General features: G+C 34.4%; 1 protein-coding gene across 3 annotated transcripts in view; it reads left to right on the plus strand.

Annotated features, from left to right (window-relative positions):
- Positions 1-19,392, plus strand: part of LOC108744445 (ubiquitin-like protein 3) — a 206,137-nt gene that overhangs the window by 141,495 nt on the left and 45,250 nt on the right. For 2 of the 3 annotated variants that reach the window (XM_018480207.1, XM_018480208.1), the window contains one exon: positions 9,330-9,394. The exons of the other annotated variant lie outside the window; for it this stretch is intronic. In XM_018480207.1, the coding sequence (XP_018335709.1) occupies positions 9,383-9,394 (12 nt within the window). In that variant the 5' untranslated portion in view covers positions 9,330-9,382. The remainder of the gene's footprint in view (positions 1-9,329; positions 9,395-19,392) is intronic. 3 annotated transcript variants of the gene reach the window in all.

Genomic DNA, 19,392 nt, shown 5'->3' on the forward strand with positions numbered 1-19,392 from the left:
GTAGCAAAGTATACACTGATATAATGACACTGCCCCCATAGTAATTAAACAGTAAGTATAAAGGTTTCGACTTTGAAACAGTAGATTCTCTCAAAATTATCAATTAACATCAAAAACCTGTCAGAAATAATTACCACTGATATTCTATCAAAAAAAAGACGTCAATAAAGATGTCAACATGAAATAGTTAACTAAATGGATAATTACTAGTCTTTTGATGTGTTATTACAATATTTAATTATTTGTAGACGGTATGTATGCATCATTAAAACCAATTACTTTAATTGCATCAGCTTCCAATGCAAAACAGAAAAAAGTGGTTAATTGATTGCAGTTGCTGTTGATCATGAATGCGCAAAAAGTTACGCCAGTCGCGTAAAGTCCAAGTTCAATATCAGGTGACAGTGATATCAGGTACCGCTTGGTACAATTACAAAAATAATGTTTTCAATTTTAATTATAAACGAAACACGTAAAGTATTACTTCAAGGACTATAGTGTTTTTGAGACTGCTTTTTAAATATTTCAATAGGAGTTTCTATTCTATTATCCAAGTATTTGTCGCGACTGTCTGTCGCTAGTGATGAACACAGCAAGACTAAGACCAACACTCTATCAGTCTTGGTATTGGTCTTAATCTTGCTTATTCGGTCATGTTCTTGGTCTTGTTCAAAGTAAAAAATATCAAAAAAAAATTGTTTGTCTCTTTTTAACCATGTGTTACGAATAGATATAGAAACAAAGAACACTTACTCCGAGGATAGACCCTTTTCGTTTGAACAGTGGTAAAGTTTCTTTTTTGTTATATTTAGTGTAAAATATTTAGTTCCCAGAAAAGAATATTTTAAAATTGCTTTAAATAGTTTGTTTCTTTAAATACTTTAACTCAGAATTAATAATTTTTCGTATAGTCTTGCTTATTTGGTCTTGGTCTTCAATATTCGGTCTTGGTTAAGTCTTTGTCTTATTCCTTCGGTGTTGATTGTAGTCTTGACCTTGTTCGTTCTGTCTTGTTTGTAGTTTTGACCTTATTCGTTGGGTCTTGGTTGTAGTCTTGATCTTGTTCGTTCGATCTTGGTTGTAGTTTCGACCTTCTTTGTTCGCTCCTGGTTGTAGTTTTTATCTTGTTCGTTCAGTCTTGGTTGTAGTCTTGATCTTGTTCGTTTGGTCTTGGTTGTAGTCTTGGTCTTGTTCGTTCGATCTTGATTGCAGTTTGGACCTTGTTTGTTCGGTCTTGCTTGTAGTCTTGACCTTGTTCGTTCGGTCGTGGTTGTAGTCTTGACCTTGTTCGTTCTGTCTTATTTGTAGTTTTGACCTTATTCGTTGGGCCTTGGTTGTAGTCTTGATCTCGTTCGTTCGATCTTGGTTGCAGTTTGGGCCTTGTTTGTTCAGTCTTGGTTGTAGTCTTGACCTTGTTGGGTCTTGGTTGTAGTCTTGATCTTGTTCGTTCGATCTTGATTGCAGTTTGGACCTTGTTTATTCGGTCTTGCTTGTAGTCTTGACCTTGTTCGTTTGGTCGTGGTTGTAGTCTTGACCTTGTTCGTTTGGTCGTGGTTGTAGTCTTGACCTTGTTCGTTCGGTCGTGGTTGTAGTTTTGACCTTGTTCGTTGGGTCTTGGTTGTAGTCTTGATCTTGTTCTTTCGATCTTGGTTGTAGTTTGGACCTTGTTTGTTCGGTGTTGGTTGTAGTTTTTACCTTGTTCGTTCAGTGTTAGTTGTAGTCTTGATCTTATTAGTTCGGTCTTGGTTGTAATTTTGACCTTATTCCTTCTGTCTTGGTTGTAGTCTTTATCTTTTTCGTTTAGTCTTGGTTGTAGTCTTGGTCTTGTTCGTTCAGGCTTGGTTTTTGTCCTGGTTCTGTTATAAAGACCAAAATCAAAACTGCATCAACAAGACCAATTTTGCTCATCAGCACCTTTGGCGCATTGATAAGGTCTAAATATTTGAATATTACGTAAAATTGGTAAGTTTGAATCTTATTTCATAAGTTAGGCAATAGGCAATTACGCGTATTCGGCATAACACGTGTACCTATATACCTAAAGGAATTCTTAACTGCTACCAGTCGTTATCGACTACTATGAAGGTGTAGTAGGTACATTTCATAAACTAAGCAGCGAAATCTCATTTCTAATTTTCTGTATTACTCATAATTCCATTTTGTCATTATTGTCTGTCCCTTCGGAAATCGCTGCTCTGCAAATGATAAATTTAATAAATCTCTGGGAAAATGAAAATTTTCTGTATTTTAATTAATGCTTTATCGACTTAATTAAAAGTACTATCGTTGAGAAAGTTCTGACCTAATTTTTTCTTATAAGAGCAACTTAAGCGAAACGACGCGTTTCAGAGTGTCGAGACAGATAAAATTCGTCTATTAATTTCTCCAGATAAAATAAGACGAAACTCGCTAATGATTAATGAATGGAAGAAAATTTCTCGGTAGCTAAAGCTTTTAGTCTTTTATATAAAAAAAAATCTTGCTTGCCTTTGGCTATGTGCACGACGGCAAAGTTTATCACGTGAAAACTTATTTTTTATATATCAATTTAAGTTTAAATATGCAAAGCAATCACCTGGACTGTCACTATTCATTAATAAATCACTTTTTCGTAAATTTCGCATTTTTATGAGATTTTATTGTTGAGGTTGGAATGTTCTTTGTTCGTTTAAAATCTCTAATCGTACGCTCTAAGTATAATTTCGCGGTTCATTTATGGTGAAAATTACATGTCTTTTTCAGTAATTTCATAAACATAACATACAAACTCATAAAAAAGCCTAAAGGAGCCCAGATTGCAGCATTGTTAGACGCACCACATCGACATTATTCAATCATCGAATATTTATCCTTTATGTGTTTATTTACAATTACTTGTGACGTAGTGGGAGGCCTTCGATTATCGACTCTGATCGATCGTCAGATTTGTGTTCTGACAACTGTATTTTTTAGGATATAGATCTCATGTAAGTCAACGACTCAACTAGTATTTTGGAGTTGACATTTCATAGTTGTTGGTCTATTTTGCAAATGCAAACATTTCGTTAGAATTGGTCTTACTAAAAATGTACTTAACTGAAATTAGTACCAGCTTGTTTCAAATCTAATTACACGGATTAAACTAAATTTTTATGACAACGCAAAAATTACAATTTTCGTTTTTAAATGACTGAATTTGCCGTAGAAATAGTAGAATTTATTACGTAACATGGAATAATCTCAACTTTGACATGTTTCTTTAAAAATTATTTCAAGTTTCTTAATTCATCATAATCATAAGGTCGTCAGTCTTAAGAGTTGGTTGGACACGTACCTTCACTCTTTCCTATCCTGTGCTAAACTTCGCATTTCCCTAAAACTAGAACAGCCCATATCCTTAACTATTTGCGAACAGTAATCTAACCTAGGTCTACCTCTACCCCTCTTAAATCCTGCTTCTGTCTCTAATATGTCTCTGACTAGACCTTCATGCCTGAGAAGGTGTCGTACCAACCTATCTCGCCTATTTTTTATTGACTTCCATATAGTCCTCTGTTCTCCTATTCTTAATTATTACAATTAAATTTGTAATATCAACTGAAATACCTAGTAAATTTATTTCTGTTGGGATTTTATTTTTACAAATTCGGGTCCAAATTGTAAATATCGCTTTTATATTTAGGTAAATTTTTCGTTTTCCATTTTCTCCGTGTATGTAGCAAATCTTCAGATAATTCGTTTTCATTTTGAACCATTTTACAACAGAATTGTTGGAATAAATTTCTTCCGAGTTCACGTGAAAGTGCAGCGTCCGTCCGTCCCCATGAGCAACGAACCCCTGACAGCATGCAAGTCTCTCCATCTGTTACGTTTGCCTCTGCACGATAATGGCTACACCACACCCTAACCCTAAAATTAATTCCCTTTCCGTTGAAATTATGTGCTTCAAATGATGCATTTGGTCTAGCGTTGCCGTATGTGATGTGAGCAAGTGTCTTTGTCTATAAACGTAAATCGACAACATTTCCAGTGACAATGACAGGATCTAATCAATGTTCGTGGATGCGTGTGAATTACGAGGTTGCTGTCTTTGTAGAATTTCGAACAAAGGAAAATTTTATTACCACCCTTATTTCATATGTCACTTTCATATTATCCGCAAAATATTATTTTTAGGATGCATGCAAATAAGTAAAATTAATTGTGAATTATTAGTTCAGATCCTCAAAATTTAGTAATCCAATTGTATAACTTCTTATAACTTAAATAAGTTAAAGAAAACCAAAACTCTTCTAATTTGGTCGTATCTGTTTGCCTGTCAATATTTTGCGGTTATACAGCATTTAGTTCAATATTAATGAAATTTTGCATGTAGATATTATATTAAACAGGAATCCCATTTATGTGTAGCACTGCAACGAGATTAATACTGTTAGGAAACTCCTCAGAGATGAGTGCTTCGTTTAGCGTTTTCTTCATTTTGAAGTTCTAATTTCGATATATTAAACATCAACAATGTTATGTTATTTTAAATGTGTTTCGAATCATGAATTTCGCCAAGAGAAACAACATTTTTTGAGTTTCTATATTAACCGTGTGCGAGCACATAAGTGCAATTCGACAACTTCGCTATTCTTTGTTTCATGACTACCGCATTTTCCGTCTTGACTTATCTGACTTTGTAGTTATCGAAAATCGGCAATTTCTAGTTTTTTTTATATATTTGTATATTACAACATAAGAGTAGTTATATACTAAGGTAAATTGCTACCCTATGTATTTCATATATTAAGAAAACAGAGAATCTCAACAAATGATATTAAATCTTGAAAAACATTTTTGTAAGTCGGTGAGATTATTTTATGAATCTCGAATAAGAAACTGCAAAAAACCAGTTCATCTTCAAACTCACGTTAGATTGTACCAAAAATGATCCTTATCAAATGCTTCTTTACAAGTGCGGTACTAGTTTTATTTCTTTAATTTATACTTTATTGATTTATTTTAGAGAACTTACTACATTTCTCGTACATATTATTCCGCTTCAGGAGTCGTATTTACTTAACTACATGTTGGGATTCATGTGGTTATATGTAATCCTCATGCTATTTATGTAGAAGCTTCCAATTCCTTTTAAGATAGGAAGTATAAGTTTAAACTGTAAGGGGACAACACTGGGCTATAAGCTTTGAGGATTGATGTACAATTCAAGAAATTTAATGATATACTACTATCATACTATTATAGATTTTCAATTAGTAAAAAATCTATATTTGGTGAATGTGAAAAACGCAATTTTAACATTAATACTTTATTATAAATATCTATTCCAAAAAGAAATCGATTTTACATTAATATGTAGTGTAAATTGGTTAAAAATAGAAAAGTGATCGTCTTATAGCCCCTAAGATTCCGAAACTCTTCCAAAACAGATTGTTGAAAATAAATGGTCGAACTGAAAGAATAACTTAAATACAGCCTGGAATTTAAATGCGGATTATCCTCTCTGATGTATTTTTTACTTTCTGATTACGAATTCGTGCTTAGTATAGCTTCATGACATTTTAGTCGTCTTCAGCAAATCGCTGAAGAACCTTCAGGAAAGTGAAAAATTTAGGTACTTAGAGATACGTATTTATCATGCGGTCCATGTCATCTTTTTCATTTTTTTCATCCCGAACACGAATCCGTGGTCAGATTTGCCGCATTATCTTTGAGACTACACTGAGTCGATGAAGGATCTTCTAAAAAATGAGGAAAGATGTTAAAAAGTCTTCTACAGTATAAATTGCTTAAACAACTTTATACTGTACTCGATATTATACATATAAACATGCTGATATGCAACATCTTCTATTTAATCGGTAATTTATGGTGACTTAGTATATTGTGCTATCTACGCCTCCTAGTTTGGATAATTTACTGACCAATAGTTAATCCGTTTTTATTAGATACTATCATAAACGGCTTTACTCGTATACGTACGCTTTTTTCTAATCATATTGGAATTGTCTTTATAAAGCATTGGACCAGAATAATTTCAGCTGAACTTCTCAAATAAAACAGAAAAGAGCTTTGGAAATGTCAAAGTTTAATCAAATCTGTCATTAATGTATTTTCATGCCATTATTGTCACGATTAATTTTTTATACCTAGTTTCGTAAAAAACTCCACCCTTATTTTTTAATGATTTGCAGTTATTTTGTTCAATATGCTAAGAAAATGTGTTTAAATATTCATTATTTCTCCTTGTCGCATCCATTTTGAAATTTAACGTTATTTTACCATATGAAAATAACCACTAAATTTTATTGTTTGGTTTGATTGATTGGTCGGTAAGGTTGGGCAAATTAATAGCCGGGCATCTCTAAGATATAATTTTTAATTTTTAATATTAGTACCTGCATACAAACTCCTTTGAAGTTGGCATGACAAAACTAGCAGGCAAATGTAGAAGTCATTGTATAATTAGCCGAAAATTAGCTCAAAAACTGTAAAATTGGTTAAAAAAGCCTGGACAACTTGAACCAAGCTCATAATAAGGTTAATTAGCGGTAGTGATGAACAAATTTGATTTTGGTCTTATAGTATTTATCTTGCGAAAATCAAGACCAAGATTGTCTTTATACTAGCAAAACGAAAACCAAGATCGAAGGAACAAGACCAAAACCAAGACCGAACGAAAAAGACCAAGATTGAAACCAAGATTAAAACGAAAAATTATTACTTGAATTCATGAGTTACACTATTTGAAGCATCCTTAATATATTCTTTTCCTTCACACTAAATATATAAAAAAGAAACTTTACCACTGTTTGAAAAAAGGGATCTACAAGAATATCCTCGGTGTATGTGTTCTTTGTTTCTATGTCTGGATAAGACATGGTTTAAATATAGAGACAAACTAATTTTTTTTTCGACATTTTTTAGTTACTTATTTTAAATATTTTGTACTATATCGTTCAAAGTCCTGACAAGTTCGCATATATGACAGAAAATTTAAGACAATTGTAATGTTGGTAAATAGAAACATTTGTGCTTAGAAGAACAATATAAAAACGTAAGTAAAGATTAAGTGAGCAACACCAAGACTTAACATGCGAGACCAAGATCCAGACTATATCAGCAAGACCAAGGCCAAAACTAGAAGTAGTTGAGTAAGACCAAGACCGAATAAGCAAGACAGAGCAATAGCAAGACCGAATAAGTAGACCAAGACCAATTATAAGGCTGGGACGGTTTTAGTCTTGCTTTCCTCGTTACTATCATCATCATCATAAGGTCATCAGTCCTAAGACTGGTTGGACACGTACCTCCACTCTTTCCTATCCTGAGCTAAACTTCGCATTTCCCTAGAAATAGAACAGCCCACATCCTTAACTAGTCGTGAACAGTAATCTAATCTAGGTCTACCTCTACCCCTCCTAACTCCTGTTTCTGCCTCTAATATGTCTCTGACTAGACTTTCATGCTTTGTTGTTTGATGTTAGCATGTAAATGCAACTTGTTTTCGGGTTTCCCGGGTCGCGACTAATTTTGGTTTTCACGGCTAATTATTCAATGGTTTGTGTAAGTATTTTGCTGCTAATTTTGCCACGCTAACATCAAAGGGGTTGCATATACAATAGAGAACAAACTACGGAAGTGCTTCGTTTTATTATTTGTTGGGTTCAAGAAAAATAATAGGATGTAGGAAAACAACAAGCGTTTTAGAGAAGTTAATGCAGAGGAAGAAGTATGACGCCGCCTTGTTGGAGTTGCTTTTCGTTTTTCTTTTGTACATATGTATGCATGTACCTACATACATATATATATGTATTACTAACGTAGGCCATTACAGAAAGTTCTCGTTTTAACTTTCACGGAAACTTTTATCGCCATCAAATTGTTAGACGGTCGTATTCGGAACGACGAGTGTTGGAGACCAGGCAATTGCAGGGCTGTTTGTGAAACTTTAAATTCGCGTCAGTGTAACTTCATTTGAGAAACGGCAAGTTCTTCTTCCTCTTTTTATTGTTGTTTCACGCTACACTTGAAAAATAAAACTAACTAACAGAGAGCGGCCGAAGTAAGTCTGCGACGACATAAAAAGCTAATGGAAAATCTAAAACGTAATAGTTTAAATACCAATTATATGATAACTTAAAGTAATATACAGTGGAACTCGGTTATAACGAACACGGGTTGTAAACAACGATTGTCTTTAATGAACGAAATTTCAAGAACAAAATTATGGCTTATTTAAATCCGTGCGATTCATACTTGGATGTAACGCACGATCCTTTTAAGCGAACGCCAGTGAATAGAAAATCAGCAGCTCCTATCTGTTATAACGATGTAATATTTCTTTGTAAGATTGACATAACCAATTTTGAATGTGGTTTCAAAATTTTTACGTTGTTCTAATGTCGAACCTTTCATATTTAATCCTTTTGGGAAATAGTAAGGTTATGTAAATAAATAATTTCTTCATTAAAATCCAGGCTCAAAAGAAAATGAGTGACTAAGTATTGTATACATACGAATTTTATTGCTTTTAGCATTTTTCTTCCATTATTTCTACACGTACAAGATAAAGCCGCGTAAAATAGTATGTATGTATGTATACGAGGTCTATTCAAAAAGTATCGCAAAATCTGTATTGTCCTTTTCAAAGTAATCCCCACTAGATATTATGCATCTGTGCCAACGTTTTTTCCTATTCTCGAAGCACTTTAAAAATAATTTCTTGTGATCTTGTCAGCTCCTTCTTCGAAGCCGTTTTTATCTCCTCAATCGTAGCGTAGCGTCGTCCTTTCATGGTCCTCTTCAGTCAACATTCGGAAATGCGTCCTCGCACTTAATTTTGTTTTTCTCACAAAATTTGATACATATTCTTTGATCCATTTTTTGGAATAGACAAAAATCGAAGACGAGCCACAACACGTCCAAAAATTAAATGAACATTCAACATGGCCGAACTTGTCGGTATAAGGGAGAGATATTAGTACCAACATAACGCAAAAAAAACAAACGAAAATCGAATGTATGTCACCCGCGGAAATTCAAAATTTGAGATACTGTTCGAACGGAGGTCGTATATCTGAATTTTTATCGCTTAATTTCCAACAAAGCAAGATTTACATACTGTTTGTTAATGGTACCCCCTTAGTTCATGTCCAAAACTCCTGTCAAAACTTGATAAAGAAATTTTTTGAAATCTTAGAATTTTGCGCAATTTTGTTCTACAGAACTCTTTGTAAAAAGCATCAGGAACTTTGGAACCCTATTTCTTATCCTTCTTAGGTGTCATAACTCTTTTCTACAATAAAAGTATAACTGCTTGAAAATTACAATTTTTTTTGTTTTAGGTACGTTTCAAAGCACTGGTAAATTTAATGGTTGTTAAAGAACGAACGTTCCAATGGTCCAAAAGGTAGGAAAATCTTGATTACAGTTGCAAAGCAATGAATTCTAACGTATCTTTTGTCTTCTTAATTGAAATACTATAAAACTCGGTAATAACGTAATGGAGGAGACCTTAAAAATTCGTACATTACATCAAAAATAAAACTTTTGATATAGTACAAAAGGTTATTATCGTAAATTCGTATTGACAGTATTAACACAATAAGTTTGACTGTGTCATACCTATTAAATACGTTCAAGTGTACATATATGCATATGTTGATGTACTATCTGTACCTACATGTATTGCATATTATGGATATAGTCTACTGAGAGGTGTAATCAGACACCAACACAGAATATTAAACTCAACTTACCAATGTTTCGTTACAACTATACTTTTACTTTTCATGCGTCATATAAACTATAGATTTTATGTTGATGTCCGAGTACACCAACATTCTCTGTAGGTACACTAAAACGTTGAGGAATGCTACACTTTTGCAGAGGTCATTACCACCCCTGGTCTGAAACCATGACACATTCATAATATCCAATACAGGTATAGATCGACATACGTATACTTGAACGTATTCAATACTTATAAAAGGCAAAATGGTATCTGGGAAATTCTCACGGAAGAATTCAACTTAAAGGACCATATCTCAAAAAGATGAGTTTTTACAACTTAACGCCCATTGAGATTCTTGATCTACACGTGGGGAACTACCAGAATCCAAAATTTCAATGAGTTTTTCGTGAAGATCTAAGGGGTTCTTTGAAATTGCAGAGAATATGATTATGATTATGATCTTCTGCCACGTTTATGCCTATAGGAAGGAGTGGACGTACGTGTCCAACCAGTCTTAGGACTGACGACCTTATGATGATGATGATGATGCCTAAAGTTACGTATAACAATGGCTATTATCAATTTACTATTTATGAAAATTATTGATTAAATTCGGTTATCACAAACTCAAAGTAGTTAAGATGTTTAGCAGATTGTAAAAGAAAATATTAGAAGCTGATACTTAATATTCTTTTTCGCTTGTTGTAATTTTTTTTTTCTTACTTTTTTGACACTAGCCGATTTATGTTGAAAATAATACCTAATCCCATTAATATAAGAAAAGAGATCTTAGTAGTAATTAAATGCCAATCTAAGCTGAAATCATTAATAAAATTTATCTGTGGATGATATTGAATGGGAAAGAAACCGTTTTAAATTCCTCGGTTATTACATATTCCACTGGCAATTAGATAATTTTTAATAAAAAAAAAAAAAGAAACAGCTACTACGCGATATTAACTTGGTGGTTCACTTATTTGTGATTATTTAATGTCCAATTTGTCCCCTTTGTCTGTTAACCGAAAAGGGGATGACTTCTTTTGCGCAAAATGGGGTGAGAACGTCGCCGTTGGTAAGTTAGTTCCCTTGAAGTAGGCGTTGATAAGGCACAAATGCGTCGGTAATTTACAGCTTCGGCTAGTGAATAATAAACGAACCGCAAAAATCGAACGAACATTTTTCCATGCTCTCGCCCTTCCAACTCCTAAGGGATGATTTGTGTCACCCAAGATCGAAATAGCTTCGCAAACTAAATGGCTCATAACGTGAGGTCTACGTTGGTTTCGTCCTTCATTCGTCTCTTGGTTCGTGATCGATAAGGACGCCCTAACCCCGCATCCTCCCGTTGTCTACTGCGTAGTAATGCCATCACAATATTTCTTTTATAGTAAGTAAAATTTTGATGTAAACAAGGCCCAGCGTTAAATCGTACAGGCAACTAACGAATATTAAAAAAGAGACATTTAGAAGAAGTTTTGTAGGGTTAATTTCAATACATTAAAGTGAATTATTTTTTTATCACTACAAATTAGTTCAAATTAATGAAGAAAAATTGTTGCTGCTCTCACGGTTTCCTGACTTTACACACCATTGCTCTACCACTAAGCTACGAGAGGTGATAGCAACAACTGTGACTATACGTACCTACAGTCCATTTCAATTTGTTAGAATTGTGACCTTGAAGAAATCTGCGCGAAGATAGAAAGAATACACACCAGGCGTGAGCAAGACAGAAATAGTTGGAACAAACTTGAACGAGCAGAGCTCTCGATGGACGGTCTTAGGAGATCAGCTAGAACTGTACAGTACTAGACGAAAATGTTTAGCAATTTAAATGTATATAAATTAACAATAGAAAACAAAGCAAAAGTTTTATAGGTGTTTAGAAAGTTAATTCACTTGTTATTATTTTTGGCTAAATATGCTTTTAAATAAAGCAAATTCTTAAAATTTAACGAGGCAGTTTAAATAATTTTGCAAATGGTACTGTACACTTTTGTCTAGTTCTTCGATGATCGGTGGAGAAATGAGCTTCGCAGACAAATATGATTGAATTTGGAATTATGCTACGGCGCATCCTAATAAAGGGAAGGGGCATATCTCTAACTTCTTGAAACGAACAGTAACTACATACAACTGGACCAAAGAGACGTGGCGACTCAGATTGTAGTGCCTACTGATCCGCATTGGATGATAGTTATTCTTTATTAAAGTAAATCATTTAAGTTCAGTTATTCTTCGAAAGAAATTATGAAAGGTGAGATGTCGATCAAAATTAAGCAAAAAGTTATGGATACCTGTATATTGCCATCATTAACCTACGCCAGTCAAACTTGGAAGTTCACACATCAAGCGAAAGCCAATATCAGGACGTGTCAAAGAGGAATGAAAAGGAGTATGTTAAAAATCAAAAGATTTCAAAAAATACCCCATATTGAAATTCGAAAGAAGACAGCCAGACGTTCTGATTCATTGCAAAAAGCTTAAGTGGCATTGGACTGGACACATAACCAGAGTAACAGACAATATATTGACCGCCAGGGTAACATCCCTAGAAGGGTCCACCAAGCACCAGAAAGAGAAGTAGACCAACTGCCCGTTGGACTGACGATATTATACAAGCGAAGAACAGAGATACTTGGAAATCTCTAGAGGAGGCCTTCACCATTGAGAACGAGGGGTTCTTACATAAATAGAAAAATATTTACATATAATCTATAAATACAAGTCCTAAACGTACTAGACTCATCATCATCATCATAAGGTCGTCAGTCCTAAGACTGGTTGGACACGTGCCTCCACTCTTTCTTATGCTGAACTAAACTTTACATTTCCCTAAAACTAGAACAACTCACATGCTTAACTATTTGCGAACAGTAATCTAATCTAGATCTGCCTCTACCCCTCCTAACTCCTGTTTCTGCCTCTAATATGACTCTGACTAGACCTTCATGCCTGAGAAGGTGTCCTACCAACCTATCCTATCCAACCATAGAGTCCTCTGTTCTCAGATAATCAAAAAAAGTTTATTTTTTGTATTGTAAGAAATAAAAGGTTTTATTTTTATTATTTATTCTTCGGGACGCACGCCAACTGGCCCTGCTGTAATTTTCATTTCATTTTCAACATAGTGGACGACTAAATAAACGCAATCAAAACACATAAAGTTGGAGTAACTAGTGTATTCCCAATGACCAACCCCCTGTGCTTTTCGATATTTATGCATGCGTGGATTCGTTGTGTTGTCTCCTAGCGTAACTCTCCTAATAATTCTAAATAATTAAATAAGAACTTTATTTGGTTAATTCGTTTATTGGGTATGTGTTTGCTTAGGATATAATCAATAAGCGAATTCAAACCTGTGGGATACTTTCCGTTGACCTACATTGTTTTATTTAATTTTCTTCCCTCTGATGTTAATATATTTCATAGCAAGTTCATCCTCGAAAATTTAAATATGATAAGAAGTATCTTCATCAAACGAATCGACTGCACTTTTCATTTCGAAACAGTTTATCCCTTGGATTTATATTTCGCTGAGTAGATTTTGTCATAACGAAGTATTTGGGATTCCTGGTGTTCCAGTTGAAAAATGAAAATAATCGAATTAAGTTTGATCCTAGATCCTGTTCTCAACTTGAGCGATTGAACGAGTATAATAAAGTCGAATCTATCTAACGCTAAAGTATCATGACCTTTTCATATATGGCAAGTTGCCGTTGTTCTTCTTCCACGAGATGCGTCACGCTTCACGGGAACTGTCTTATAACTTTGCGAGAGGGCAGCGAGTAACTGCAAATTAACGTCTCGTTACTTCCTCTGTCCGCATATGAACTGCTACTGCTGCTGCCTAACTGTAAACTTTATTATCTCGATAACCTATGTACGTATAGCGTTCGTTTGGCTTAGCACATAAAAGGGAGGTAAACATTAATTGGATCTCGAAGCAGATAAAAGTAGCAAGGTAAAATACTGAGGTTTGAATAGCGGTTGCGTTATTTCATATATCCTTTAAAATCTGTCTGTGATGATCTAATAGTTTTTGACGTGACAACGTCTTATAATTCGATGGAGCCGGCTGCACGCACTAAAAAATATGACTCATGCGGCGTTACCTCGCTCTGAGGCGTTCCATTTAAGGCTTGAAGTGCAAGCGAGAGCGCGGAACGAGCGACACACAATCGGCCTCCGCGTTCGGCAGCGTTCCACATCTGTCTCTCTCCTACTTGAGTGAGCGATGCGTCCGTGTGGACAGCTGCTATACAATAATACATTTCCATTTACCTCCTTCTTTATATCCATACAAATATCTATCAAACAAATAAATTAAAATTTTCTTTTGAAAAATGAAACCATTCCATCAGTATTTTCTTATGACGTTGTCACGTTCAACTATCGTCAGTAAACCGACTTTACAGACAACCGATTTTTTAAAGAAATAAAGCATATTGACTTCTTTAGATGAAATTTATTTATACTTTTAGCGTTTTGTTAAGGCCTTTTATTTGCCAATAAGGAATGGGGGAAGTTGCACCGTGTCAAAATTAAATCGGTAACAGACTTTAATAGTAAAGGCTAAAACATTTTCTGTATTTCAATTTTTAGTTTGGTTTACAAGATTTTAACACTAAATATACAAAACAAGAAATTTTACGAATGTTTAAAAAATGACATCTACAAGAATGCCCTCGGAGTAAAGTATTGTTTGTTCCTATGTCTGGATAAGAGATTGTTGAAATGTAGAGACAAAATATTTTTTTTCGGGTAAGACCCAGACTTATCACGTAAGACCGAGACCAAGACTAATACCATGACTCCCTTTTTTTAATATCCATTGGCTTAATTTAAGGAAAAGCAGCAAGATTTTGAAACATCGATGAAAGCAGTTTTATTAATGAGAGTTGCCAACTTTATATAAGCAAATTAATGAAAATTAATCGTACATATTAGCAGAAAATAATAGTTTGATTTATACAGAATACCCACAAATTGTAAGGATGAAAATATTGTTTTTTATTAAAGTGTTTGAGAACAATCAAGTTAGCAACATGGCAGCGGTATCCCACATCTTTTCCTCGTAAACTCGCAAAGCACAGTTGATTTCGAATTGCCTCTCGACGAGAGCGAACTTCATCCAATTAACTGGGATAAATTCCTGAACGTGTGCATGTGATAGGGTAGTGCAATTTCTGTAAAAAGACCGGGATATATAGATTTGTTTGCTATTTAATTAAATTTAATACCAATCAATGTGAACGGGGCAGATGTGAAAATTGATCGAACTATTTTGGAAATATTTCGCATGGAAGTTGAACCATACTTTAAATTATTACTTAGTTTATGAATAATATAAAATTAAATACTATATTAGAATACTTAGTATACTTCATTTACTTTCTGTAGCTATGTGCCCCTTCCAATGTCTTGGATGCGCGTTGGCAAAATCGTAGGTAGGGAAAAAAAGCTCATTATACTCTCGACTCTTGTTCATTAAACATACTTTTTCTTACAGTACCTGTCAAAAGTTTTGTTTAATCATGAACAGTAGTGCGAGTCGAAAACAAGCGTTAAAGCCTTTAATATGTCTTCAAATATAAATAAACATCTCGTTGATACTTTCAGTAGTAAATGGTACCAATAACAGCACATTTGAGCAATGAAATTGTAGTGGATAAAATTGTCAATTTTCCGTACAGTACTGTACGTATTTTACGCTCCTCACCGGTTAAGAGTTTGGCCGAAAGTTGTCCCCTTCCTTTTCTGGCCTAGTGCTGTTCTTTTCTACTTTGCGTCGGTCAAACTGAAGGTCACATAGCTACAGATAGTAAACGAAGTATACCTTAATACTAATATTAGAAAGAGAAATTCGAGACGAATGAAATGAAGAAGGCAGTAGAAGATTGAAACGATTCTTATGAGGAATATTTTACTGTTTACACGACCCTAGAAAATCGCAGGAGATCCTAAATTCTAATCTAAACTTATATTTTGATTTATATGTAACTAAATAAAATAATTCGAAGTGACCTGTATTCTGTCGAAACTGCCAGACGCGGATCGCGATTTCGATCTTTTTGGATCTCATCAGCGCGTCGCAGGAAACTCCGACAGAACACAGACCAACTTTTACCTGCTGTCTTAACAGTGCGTTTTAGAAAATACTACAAATGGCGCAGTAAACGCCATCTGTAGCACGATGCTACATTTTAGGATATTTTATATATAACTGATTTATCGGATCAGATGCTCCAAAAAATATGCATACCTAATGTTTTATTTCCAAAAAATCCAATTAAATTTTTTTTATATACATATAATGAAGCATTTTGTAGTGTTGATTTGATTAGCTGACATTTAGAGTTCTGGCTTTCTGGATACCCACAGTCATTTTGCTACCACGTACTCACTCACCTACGTACGGTACTTAGGTTTCATTCAATCGCTTCGCAAATGAGTCAGCTGAGTCTCATTAAAGAGACGAGCGCAAAACGTTGCTAGGATAATTTACTGCAATAAAACGATCGCAGTAGGCAGGCACTGAATCGTGTAACGGTTTCGAGTGCACCGCATCATCCATCATCCAAGAGGAGGAAACTGGCCTATTGAATAAAACATACATAATATATACAGGGTGGTCAACTGAAAATAGTATCTATGTGAGATATATTAGCATGATTTTTGTTCAAAAAGTTCATGCTGATCATAGTTAGAGGAGGGTATCTAAATTCTATGTTTTCATTCATGTTACTTCAACTCAAAAACGAGGCAGGACATCACCCTTGCATTTTTAAATGAAAGGTCGAGTTAAAGCACAAACCATTTGAAAGGACTTTTAATTCCCTGTTCAACAGTTTTTCGTTTTTTGAAATTGGATTATTAATCACTGAGAAAATGCGCCTCCAAGATAACATTTATTACCTAATTGTATAATATTTTAGCGAGACTAAAGTCAACTAGGCATTAGTTGACATACAGTTTTGATTGTTACAGTGGAATTCGTTTATTATGACTCCGCCTATATTGACCAACCGCTTAATATGAAGTAATTGCAGTGTTAAGTTTGGTTTTAAATTAAATTGTCTATAGGAAAATTTCGATACATATACTCCGCTTAAAATAGCATATCGTTTATTATGACTGATTCTCAAGAAATCATATAGTGAGTCAAATGATTACTAATAACATTTTTGCTTATTTTTCTGATCCTTTTTATGTATATTAAAATTCATCGTTCTTTTTCTTCTTATATTAAACTAAATAACTAACCAAAATAGAAAGTTGTTCGTTTTCTAAAACTATGCCTTGTATGATGCCCGCTTAGTATGACGTGTTTGTCATTTCCCTTCGATGTCATTATAAGCGAATTATATTGTATCTTCGTTTGTGAAATTTAAGTACAATCCAATAAGAGCAGGATTAATAGTCCAACATGGTTTACTCAGATTAAGAAAGAGATATTTCCTTATTTATGTATACAAAAATTATGAAAATACTACCAATTTGTTTAATGATAGGCATGCAGATAAATATCTTCACCATGGTTATATTTTGCACTTGGTTAGGAGTTTTGTAAGAAGTTTTGGAGTTCGCAGTTTTGGGTCATATTTTTGCTGATCCCACTTTAAGTACAACACAATTAGCTTCTGCTTGAGGAGGATCCCGAACAACTGAGTATGGAAGTTGACAGTGGTCATTTTGGACATTTGATCAATTGACCCTTAAAAAGAGTCACTTTTGACAAGCAAAACTTTTGGGCAACCAACGCTTACTTGACCTTATTTTTATAGTGGATTAATATTAATTTGGTTCGACTCCCGGCGGGGGTATGATATAAAATCGCAGTTACTATTTTCAAGGGGTCTCCCTGTATGTATAAACGTTTGTTAGTAAAATGACTTGCGAAAGCCAATAATACGTCAACGGTGAACCTTTTATGCTGGGTGCTGGTGGTGGCTTTTATGCTGTGGTAAAAGCTGTTCAGTTTGAAATGACACTCGCAGGCCTCGCGGGGCGGCTTAGAAATAAACACAAAGTAGAAATATGATGCGGGCATGCAGTTCTCCATTCCGCTCCGGCTCGTTTTTAAAGCATCGTCATCGGTTAATGCCGCAATAAAGGAAACGCCGAACATGTTCTTTTCATTCATTGCAACATTTATATCTGTCTGTATAAAAGTTAGTTCTAAAATCATTCATTCCGGTGACTTACATTTGAAAGAAAGCACGGACTAGAGCAACAATAGCATAAAGTTCGAGCATTCAAACCATCAATGGCACTTGGGTTATTTTTGGTGTTTTATTTGTTGATGTTTCGGTATGGGCTTGCTTTCATTCACGAACCTTAATTAAAAGCTCAATTGACATTCGTGTTTTTCTTTTTTCCTTAAACATATTTATGCAAAATTCAAATAGCAGCAAAAATCACTGTGCGGTTTGGGATCTAATTTTGTTATCAATCAGTATTACATAAAATCCTAAAAGTATTATAACACTGACCACCACTTTTTTATTGGGTTTTGGTAATCACGTGATCTTAACTTTTCTTATTGATAAACGATAAATGCATACATATTGGCAACTCAAAAATTTTGATTGACCAATGTAGGACATCACGACGGAACCAGGCTTGGTCCAAGATTGCTTAACTTTGGTCCGGGATGGGCAACTAATATTGGACTAAACACGGCAAAAGCCTGGTTTGTCACTTCGGCCGAAGCCTTATTGGTAAGCTTGGCTCACGACTGGGCTGGCAATGTTGAGGCAAGAATTAGTGAGCGATATTGGTTAGCAATATTAATTCAACATTGGGCAGCTAATATTATGGCAAAACTTGATTGATTGATTATCCAGTATTGAACCAACCTTGGCGAAACGTTAAAATAAGCATAGCCTTGACATTTGAAGATTACCTACTATGGAATAGTATTGACAAGTCAATGCTTTGCTGACCCATTATTGAACTATTTCCTACTCGGGGGGATAATTTTAAACATTTTTGAATTCCTCCAATTAATAGCATTTTTAAAATAGTTAATTCAAAAATTTATTTTTTGAAGAAGAAAAAACACCAACTGTCTAGATTTATAGAAAGGTTACAGAAGTAGATAATTGGTAGGAAGTTTTGTGAAACGGTAATTCTAGAATGCCCTATAAGTATATTGTTATTACCAAACATCGATCTGGCGTTTTCCAAGCTGTTTGCCGTGGTCCATAGAATTTGAATATATATATGATGGTCCGAGTTACCACTGACGATGTCATCAGCAAGGAACGGCGAAACGTCTAAAACAGCAAAATTCTATTCCATTCCGGCAAAACAATCCGGAAGATACCACCAAAACGACCTATGCCGGCCGTGAAAGCTTAAGAACTATAATACCAAACCTGTCTGGACGAGATCCAAATTTTACAATACAAATCTTGAATGAATTGAAAGAGGTTTGATTTTTTCTATGTAAGTTGCTTCGGTTATGAGATTGAGAAATTGTAAGGGCAGAAATAAATCGTTTTCAAGAATAAAAAAAAACCTTTATGTCTATGAAAAGGCAGCGCTACAATTCAATGGTTGTTCTCTGCCTAGGAAATAAGAGCGATGTTTCTCAATTTTCAATTGAAACTATTGATAAACCAGCAAACGAATAAACAGTAACTATATAGCCGTTCAAAGTTAAGGTA

This window comes from Agrilus planipennis, unplaced genomic scaffold, assembly GCF_000699045.2.
Source record: "Agrilus planipennis isolate EAB-ADULT unplaced genomic scaffold, Apla_2.0 scaffold29, whole genome shotgun sequence".
Classification (NCBI taxonomy): Eukaryota; Metazoa; Arthropoda; class Insecta; order Coleoptera; family Buprestidae; genus Agrilus; species Agrilus planipennis.